The 10,142-nt window shown below is 42.7% G+C and overlaps 1 protein-coding gene across 1 annotated transcript; it reads left to right on the forward strand.

Moving 5' to 3' along the window:
- Window positions 1-1,334: 1,334 nt before the first annotated feature.
- Window positions 1,335-7,971, forward strand: LOC143292019 (uncharacterized). Its single transcript, XM_076602185.1, has 3 exons — window positions 1,335-2,050; window positions 5,888-5,954; window positions 7,894-7,971. Exons 1-3 carry the CDS (start codon window positions 1,335-1,337, stop codon window positions 7,969-7,971), a joined length of 861 nt encoding a protein of 286 aa, XP_076458300.1.
- Window positions 7,972-10,142: the final 2,171 nt, after the last annotated feature.

Consider the following 10,142-nt stretch of genomic DNA (forward strand, 5'->3'; position numbering starts at 1 on the left):
CAAAGTCAGGGAACTCCAACAAAGCTGGCATGACAAGATATCATCGCTCAACCTGGAAAGCAGCACAGGGGAACTATGGCGACTCGTCAAGACCCTCAACGAGGACGCCACATCCACTCGTGGTACAACAGTACTGGAAGAAGATGGCAGTTTCCACACTGGGAAAAGTGCAGCAAATCTCCGTGCAGACGCCTTTAGAAACGAAAGCATAATAAAGGACCCACCACAAAGAAGGAAAGAAGTTGAGCGCCAACTTCAGAATCAGACTCAGCTGCAGACCATCACGTCCCCAACCATGACCTCAAACTTTACCATGGCAGAACTCAACGATGCAATCAAGAAGCTCCAGAACAAGAAAGCCCCAGGCAAAGACGGAGTCTGCAACGAAATGATCAAGCACCTTGGGCCATCTGCTAGACAGAAGCTACTTGAGCTCTTTAACCAGTCGTGGAACACTGGTATCTTCCCATCAGCGTGGAAGGAAGCCACCATCATCCCTTTTCTAAAAAAAAAAAAAAAAAGGAGAAAAACCCCAAGAACAAGAACAGCTACAGACCCATCAGCTTGCTCAGCTGCCTCGGCAAGACTCTTGAGCGCATGGTCAACAAACGACTGATGTGGCACCTAGAAACCAACAACCTGATCACCAAAGAACAGACGGCCTTCAGGAAAAATAGAAACACTGAAGACCAGCTCATCCACTTGGCACAGTCAATAGAGAATGCCCTCCAGGAGAAGAAGAAAGTCATCGCCACATTCATAGACCTATCCAAGGCCTTTGATAAGGTGTGGAAACTAGGCCTCCTCCTGAAGCTATCGACTATGCGAGTGACAGGGCATATGTTCAACTGGGTCAAAAGCTTCCTGAGCCACAGAGCGGCAAGAGTCAAGCTCAACGGCAGCCTGAGTCACAATATCACCATCAGGGAAGGAGTCCCACAGGGAGGCGTTATCTCTGCCACCCTCTTTGTCGTCTTCATCAACGACATCACACAAGGCCTGACCACCACATTTCCCGAGCCTCGCATGCTGATGACTTTGCAATGTGGAATAACGCTCAGTCCACCTCAACAGCAACAGTCAGGATGCAAGACGCCCTGAACAACACCTCAAAATGGACGCAGGACTGGTGTGTCACCATCAACAGTCTCAAGACAGTGGCCACTTGTTTTTCTCTTTCCACCACTACTGAGAACATCAAACTGACGGTCAACAACCAGCAAATTCCACAAGAAGACACACCAACCTACCTCGGTGTCAAACTGGACAGGAGATTGACATGGAACCCCCACATCAAAGAGACAGAAAAGAGGGCTACAAAAAGGCTGTCCCTCATGAAGAAACTAGCGGGCACCAAATGGGGAGCCAACAACACCATCCTCAAACAGGTATACACAGGCAACATCCGCCCAGTAATGGAATACGGATCACCAGCCTGGGCCACTGCTGCACAAACCAACACAAGCAGGCTGGCCAAAGTGCAAAACACAAGCATGCGGATCATCACTGGGGGACTGAAAACCACTCCCATCATCACCCTTGAAGCAACTACAGGACTCGCTCCCCTGGACACCAGACGAGAAGAGAAAGTTCTCATACAGTATGAAAAACTCCAAAGACTTCCCTCACACCCAGCCCACCAACAGCTGCAAGAACTAACCAAAAATAGACTGAAGAGAAGCAGCTTCAACCACCTGGCAAAAGAACTGCTGAGAACCCACAGCGACATCCTCCCCAGCACCCCTGAAGAACGAGAGCCTCTCCAGGATGCCGAAGAATGGAATCTTCAGCAGGACGGCGTGTTCTACGCTACAGACGTGCCAGGAGTGACCAGCAAGGGAGACCAGCCAGACTACATGCTGAAGACCCTCATGCTGGAGATGCTGCACGCAAAGTACGACGCCTCAGTGTGGACTCGCATCTACACTGACGGATCTGCTGATGCAGCCATTAAGAATGGAGGAAGTGGAATCTACATCAGTCACCCAGATGGCCACACCTCCACACACTCTGCCTGCGGGTGGACGCTCGTCAAACTACCGGGCCGAACGTACTGCTCTGAGAGAAGCTGCCAGACTGATCAATGCAGACCAACACCCGCCTGAACACGTCGTCTTTCTGACAGACTGCAGATCAGCCATCCAAAAATTGCAGTCACCCATTGAGCAGTTGGAAAGAGACACACAGCGCCTGCTTGGCGATCTCTCGCTACACACACACGTCGCTGTCCAGTGGATCCCTGCCCACTGTGGTCTGGCAAGAAACGAGGAGGCGGACAGACTGGCCAAGTCTGGCAGCAGACTGGAGCAGAAGAACCAGCCAGTCTCATACAGGGAGGCAAAAACTCTGGTCAAACGAAAATTCAAAAACATATTCCAGCAACAACATAGCCATCCACCTGATAACCAGATGCCTCACCTGCAGCGATTCCAGCAGACAATCATATTCCGACTACGCACGGGGCACTGCCGCCTGCGAGACCACATGTACCGAATAAAGCTGTCACACACTCCTGACTGCCCGTGTAAGACAGGCCCACAAACCCCGGAGCACATCTTGCAGTCCTGCCCCCTGTATCAAGATGCACGGACGCAACAGTGGCCCTATGGAGCAACACTGGCAGAAAAGCTCTGGGGCACCAAAGAAGATCTCATCAAGACCACCACCTTCATCTCCAGCATAGGACTGCAAGCCTGAGACCATGATCATTGGGAACGCAGAAGAAGAAGTTATAGTGAGTTGATGTGCAAGAGCTTTGTAGGTTTTTTTATGATAAAAAAACACACAAAAAACAATGGAGATGTTGTGTCACATGAGTGGTCACGTGACACCCAGGTGTGTATCATGGATTTCTGGTTAAGACCCACAGAGCGAGGGGCTTGTTATTGTGTTAGAAAGACTGGTGATACGAAACGTGGTCTGAGTCATGGCGTGAGGTGACGGGAGAGAGACTGTAGCGAGAAGAAGTGAAGAAGGAAAGAAGACTGAGTAGGAGAGACCCGAAGAACGTCCACAAAGACGTTTTCCAGCCTACCAGATCCAGAAGATCGACTGGGCGTGAGATTCTACAGAACTTTGCGAAAGGACATTCGAAAAAACCCGATTCTTGGAACCAGCTACAGTCGGCAAGGGTGACTGTTAGGGCAGACGAGCTGTGTTGTGAGTCAGTGTGACTGAATGGAAACCTGGCCAGGTGAGAGAGTAGATTATCCCGGGATTAGGATTATAATTTGAATGCATAATGCTTCTGAAATTCCATGTTGTGTGAAGATTTTGATTTGACGCGTGTGAATTAATCATCATTCTAATCAGAATAGAAAGTGTATAAATGTTAACTGTTTCCCGAGTCGGCTGGTAAAAGAGGAATCAGTGAATGAGCAGTGATTCAGTGTTTGCCGGAGTGCATAGATGTGGGCTTGATTGAGAATTCAACTTAACCTGTGAACTAGCCCTGACAACAACAACAAATTCACTTGAACAAAACTGAATACACATTTTTCCCCAACCTGGACATATACACACCCACAAATTAATGACCTGTGCACACACGCTCACACTCACCTATGCACGCACACATGCATGCAGAGTGGAGGCTGATGCATGCACTCGGCAAAAACAAAAACAAACAAGAGAGGCAGGGCCTTCAAGACTCACTTGTGATAAATTAAGTCCCCTAGCATTAATTACAGAGTAATTTCCCTTTTTTACTATCTGCACCAAAACGTTTGCAAAATAAATAAAAATTCCATACTTAGCAAAAGAAGTTCCTGTTTGAACAAAAAATGATAATAATGACTCTTCTGTTGTTGTGTCAGAATAAGAGGTCAAAGTGCCAAGTTTAGAGAATACAAAAAATATAAATATAACAGTAAATGCAGTTTGCATATGATTAGGCTTCCTTTTTTTCCCCCTTTTTTTTTGTGCCCATCCCAGAGGTGCAATATTGTTTTAAACAAGATGACTGGAAAGAACTGAATTTTTCCTATTTTTATGCCAAATTTGGTGTCAACTGACAAAGTATTTGCAGAGAAAATGTCAATGTTAAAGTTTACCACGGACACACAGACACACGGACACACACACACACACACACAGACAACCGAACACCGGGTTAAAACATAGACTCACTTTGTTTACACAAGTGAGTCAAAAACAACAAAACAAAACAAAACAACAACAAAAAAACAACTTTTATTCAGACCCGGACAAAATGAAAAATCGCAGCACTAATACATCAGCATCTCAGATACAAACGATATGGCACATCAATGTATATATTTTTACTTCTTTTTTTTTTCTTGTTACACATATGAAATATATAAGATGCATTCATTCTGAAGAATGAAAGGAAGGGCTAAAATGCCTCTGGCCTCCCTTCCAACGACATAGAACTGAACATCCGATGAACATTCTGATCCTCAGTATCAATCCACACGTGTTACACTATCTTGTTATATAGCGCCATAAACGTGTCATTGTGGGCAGTGAAGGGTTCTGTCAGTGGAACAGACTCAAGACTTAATGACCAGGATTGTTCGGAAAACAGTGGCTGGCCAGCCGGTGTAACTGACACTGAAGATGCCATGAAGATAGCAGGGTCCTTCAGACCACTCCAGTCACCTACAGTGTGCCTGGTTAGCTCAATTAGCAGAGCGCCGAGAGTTCGCCTAAATCAGAGCTCAGAATCACGGGTGCCCAAGATCTGGCTTCCTCGTTGGCCATCTGAACAACGAATACCTGTTCTCGTGGTGTCACGTGTAGTGTTAGTATAGTGTGTTGCGTCAACAGTTTCCTCGTCGGCTGTTTCACTTGTGTCGGTTGTCGACGATAAACCCACCAGAAATTAACTAACCCAACACTCAGATGATTCTGGTCATAAAAGGAACACTACAGCCAGCTGAACAAGCCAATCAGTTTCAGATTCTCAAGGAGGCGACTCTGCGTTCGGTCAAATCCATATATATGCTACACTACATCTGCTAGGTAGATGCCTGACCAGCAGCATAACCCAACGCACTTGGGCAGTTGAGTGCATGCACATATAATTTGTGTACCTATCAGAGTGGATTTCTTCTCCGGCAATAGAATTTTGCCAGAGGACAACACTCTCGTTGCCTTGTGGTTTTGTTTTTTTTTGTGTTTTGTTTTCAGAGCTGCACACAGGACCTCGGTTTATCGTCTCACCTGAATGACTACTGGTAGACACTCAGTTCGATTTTCCAAACTTGGGAGAAAGGGCGAGAGCGGGATTCGAACCCAGACCCTCGCGGACTCTGTGTTGGCAGATAATCGCAAGCGTCTCAACCATTCTACCACCTTCCTGCTAGTTTTTTCTCAGTAACAAATATCTGATACTCCTGAAATTTTTAGTTTGTCAGATAATTGATTATAGGCTTGATAGTGGAGGGATCTTTGAACTTTACTCATAATTTTCTTTTCCTTGCCATCGTAAGAATGAAACATAGCACCATGGACAAATCGTCTCCATGCTGTGCACAATTCTTGCCAGCAGTGAGCACCAGCAGTCTCAATGGTGTGATAAAATCGTCAACTCCGAGTTTTGGTTTTTGTTTGTTTGCTTGTTTGTTGTTCTTTTTCATCTTCCTTCGTAAAATCGGTGTTCATAATTGCCAGACAGCTTATGAAGCAAATGCTGTCTACAGGTCTTGGACTTATGTCGGAGTAGATGTTGTAGTAGACAAGGACTGACGGACGTACCTTTTCAGTCTATTCTACACGTGCACTGGACAGACACCGTGGAAGTTTGGTCTCACAATCTTGTTGAATATAGGCCCTATATCCTTGTGAGATGGTCATAGCCTATATCTTTATGCTTGTATGCTTGTCAGCACATCATATCAGTGACAGTCGATTGTGTCTGGACCAGACCTGATGGTGGTGGTGATGGTGGTGGTGGGGCAAGTCAGGGAGAAGAGATGGGTAGCTGGGGCCATGTGACAAAGATTCATGTATGGAGACACGAGCGCGGGAAAAGTAGGTATACAAAAGCGTTGTTTCAAATGGAAAGGCAAGTAGCGAGAGGGTGATTTTAATAATCATACACAGATATGAACCCATCATTAGATGTAATAACAGCCGGGTTACCACTAATAACATCAATTTTCATATCAACTTTAAAACTATAAAACTAGAATGAACATAAAAGAGAAATTGAATCGACCATGTCAACCAGGTATAACTAACTGAAACTTGTACATCTATCTAGATCCAGAGAAACGGCTAAATGTTGCAGTTTGATTGCGGCGATAGCCACGTCTTCTTTACCGCGGACTTAAAAAGAATTTTTAATCGCCCTTAAAGATTTTTTGAATGCCCAAGATACACCAGAATAATATGATTTAAACAGCGTTCTCACCGCGAATACCGCAACCGATTTATCGCCCTTTAAAAAAGCATGTTTAAATGTTATATTTTTCAACGTCAGTTAAGGAGTCACGATAGTGTCATGGGTAAAACAGTTCCTTCTCACACAGTAACGCGGAGTTCGAATCTGCCGTTAGTACTTTTTTTTTCTTTTAACCCGAAGCTTTATAATAACAAATACTGAACACATTTTAACGATTTTATATATATATATATATATATATATATATATATATATATTTTTTTTTTTTTTTTTTTAATTTTTTTAAGTGTATCACAAGTGAGTCTTGAAGGCCTTGCCTCTCTTGTTCTTTTTGTTGTTGTTGCTGTTGCTTTGTTTTTGTTGTATTTTGTCGTTGTTTTTTCCTCATAGCTTTACTTTTATTACATTTTGTAGTCTGTAATCCTACAGGTTTGTTCACTGTGAGGATAATGCTAATCAGTTTTCTGTCTATTGATCGAATAAAAAGTACAAAGAACCCGGTGCTTTTATCGCAATTATTCAGATAAAGAGGATAACTTTTGTCAAGTGATATAAATTATATTGTTCCCATTTCATAACATAATGAACAGTAGTGCCTTAAACAGTTAAACATTGGAGAGAATTAATGTGAAAACAACAACAACAACAACAACAACAAAAAGCAACAACAACAAAAACCACATATAGGGTGGGGAAGTTAGTCCAGGTATTTTGTGTTCCATGTTATATGTCATACGTTTTTAGGTAATCATTGATAAAATACATAATTTTGCTCAGACTTTGTTTGATTCCGTTACATGGGCTAAGGATTGCATGATAGATTCATTATCAGCATTATTATGAATCCAGTACTTTAAACATCTATGTTTGGGAAGTTAGTTTGGGTAACTTGGATTCAGTCAACGTTACACATGTTACAACAAAGTTTTATGTGATCATTTAAAAAAATACATGATTTATTATTATTATTAATATTCAGTATCAATATTATTATCATTATCATTATTCATATCCCACGCTAAATTGACGTCTACTTCGCCAGGATTCACGAGTCACATTTGCAAATATTGGTTAATTTCCAACTGAACAAAAAGATGTATTTCATACCGTTCCTTTCACATCAAGACATGATGTTGGTAGATTTTGCAATCATCTGCCTTCCATACTTTCCGAATTAATTGTCTGGACAGTGCTCCCACAATGTTCATTCAAACACTGAAACCTGGTTAACACCGGCATAATTTATTTGGATATCTATACATGTTAATAAGCAGAGCCTCAAGTATTTTCAAGTTGTGCATTGCGTAAAATGTCAACAAAATTGTACTGAAGAACTAAATAATCTCGAGCTGAAACTGGAAACTGGAAAACATTCATAAAAGCAAATATGCGTCTTCTACCAATTTAGTATAAAATAGGCCTACATGAAATTGAAAATGTTTTGTTTCCTTTTGACCCCAAAGACCTATCTTAGTTACTAGTTCTCTGTACAGTATCTGTTCTCTGCCACAGTGTCTTGCCCACAGATCAGCATCGAGTCAGCGCGGCAGCAGTCACTCACACACGTGTACCGGCTGTGCCGCGCTACACGCCTCTGCCGATGACCAACAAAGCGCGCTCACACACGACACATACACACACGACACACACACACACACACGTGACAAACTGAACACACACAAACAAACTGGACCGCACACATGGCACACACTGTTACTCGCACTGACACACATACACTGGCACACACAATCAAACTTCACGGCTGAGCATCTACACACAGAGACAAGGACTAGTTGACATTGTCAATCTCTCTCCATTGTATCTCAACACAAAAGAACGCTGTGTAAGCACGATAAAGACAGTGAAGTCACACATGGCCGATGGCGACATGAAATTTGCTTGGTTGACATTTTTAGGTTTCTGTTGGTATTTAACTCACTCAGTTGTGAAATTAAAGTAAGTCGAAGTAATTTTATTTGTGCATCAAAAATATTTCTTATTTTCTTCGTCTGTGTGCTTACAATCGTTACTTTCAATTCTTAGTAGTGTTTATTTGAGAAAGACCTGATGTTTGTTGGTTATTTCATCGCTGTTAGCTTTCCCACTATGCATGCGGGAATTTGAATTTGAGATTCCCGAATGACCCGCTTCCAACGTGGGAGAGCGCCGTGTTGTTTGAAACGTCACATCCTCTGAACCAATCACATCGAGCCGCGGTATTTGTAGCTAAGTTTGGTTTTCGTTTGAAGGGTAGGAATCCACTGGGGGGGAACGCTTTCCAACAGGTAGCCGATTTTAGAGGGCTACAGTTTGACTGTTTATGCAATCTGAAGGATTTTGTCGCAGTATGAAAGGTGAGTTGTTGAAAAATTGTAACGTGAAAGTTGAAGATGTTTCATGCAGCATGAAAACTTTTACACATTGAAACATATCGGATGTGTGTTCGGACTCGAAGTACCGAACAGGGATGAAACCTCCCTCCAAGAAGTTTAAGTTTCAACAAAGTTGTATGGACTTTTGGATATTCACCTAGCAAATCAGCAGTTGGTTAAGACTGTGCATTTACTAAGTTGTTATTGTACCCATTATTTTTTGTGGATTTTTTACTCCTACGAATTTTTAGAACGCCGGGCGCAATCGCCGAGTGGTTTAAGCGTTGGACTTTCAATCTGTGGGTCCGGGGTTCGAATCACGGTAACGGCGCCTGGTGGATAAAGGGTGGAGAATTTTTCCGATCTCCCAGGTCAACATATGTGCAGACGTCCTAGTGCCTGAACCCCCTTCGTGTGTATACGCACGCAGAAGATCGAATACGCACGTTAAAGACCCTGTGACCCATGTCAGTGTTCGGTGGGTTATGGTGACACGAAAATGCCCAGCATGCATGAACCACGACAGTCATCGGCAAGTCGATGTTGGTCGTGTATCGGAAAGAAGAAGAACAACAACATCTGCAGGTACACTTGTAAGAGTCGCTCAGCCACATTTTGAGACCATACTAGAGTAACACAGATGTACGATTACTACTGTAATTAAATGAAGTAGTTAGCGCCACTACCAGTAGCAGCAGGTTGCAGTTTGAGCCTGAAGTGTTTCTCAGTCCAAAGGCAGTGACACAATGGCAGTCCTTCAGGGCAAGTTTTCAACAGAAAATATCAGATATGCAGAATTCAATAGTCCAAAACACTACTTAAATAGTAGACACAAACACTAGTGAGAAAGAGATACCCAGTTTCAATTTTTGAATATGTGAAAGTGATCCATAAACTTTAGGATGAGAGCTTACCATTGTGTTACACAGTTTAACACATAGTAGTAGTAGTATTGGGACTGGCAGGTCATCTGCCTAGACCTCTTGGCCTTTTTTGTGTCCCCATCGAATCATCTTCACTTCTTTCCTTTTATTTGATTTATTTATTTTCTTCTTTTGTTTGTTGTTGGGCGGGATAAGCAAGTACACTTCTGCACGAACTTTGTTTTCATTCATCTTAATAAAAAAACATTTTTAAGATGGTATTGGTGTTAAGGAGATTTTTTCGTGTGTTACCATTAGTATTTTGTGCAAGTTTAACTTCGGTTGGTTGTGCATTCAATATTTGTGCAGTTCGGTTAGCCAATGAATTTTTTCTAAAGCTGGTGTTGCAGTGTTCTAAAATTTTCTTTACTGAGTTTATTGTACTATCAGCTGACATTCTAAAGATATGTATTGCATTGACATCATTTATGTTATTCAATATCTTTAAAGTTACAATCAAATTTCCTCGTTATCTTCTAC

The sequence above is a fragment of the Babylonia areolata genome, chromosome 18 (genome assembly GCF_041734735.1).
Source record: "Babylonia areolata isolate BAREFJ2019XMU chromosome 18, ASM4173473v1, whole genome shotgun sequence".
Lineage (NCBI taxonomy): Eukaryota > Metazoa > Mollusca > Gastropoda > Neogastropoda > Buccinidae > Babylonia > Babylonia areolata.

Bases quoted from the DNA above. Each gene is read 5' to 3' on its own strand.
- LOC143292019 (XM_076602185.1), top strand. From the start codon at position 1,335: ATGAAGAAACTAGCGGGCACCAAATGGGGAGCCAACAACACCATCCTC. The intron at 2,051-5,887 runs GTACTGCTCTGA...TGTCTGGACCAG, and splicing joins GTCAAACTACCGGGCCGAAC to ACCTGATGGTGGTGGTGATG. The intron at 5,955-7,893 runs GTGACAAAGATT...TCTTGCCCACAG, and splicing joins AGATGGGTAGCTGGGGCCAT to ATCAGCATCGAGTCAGCGCG.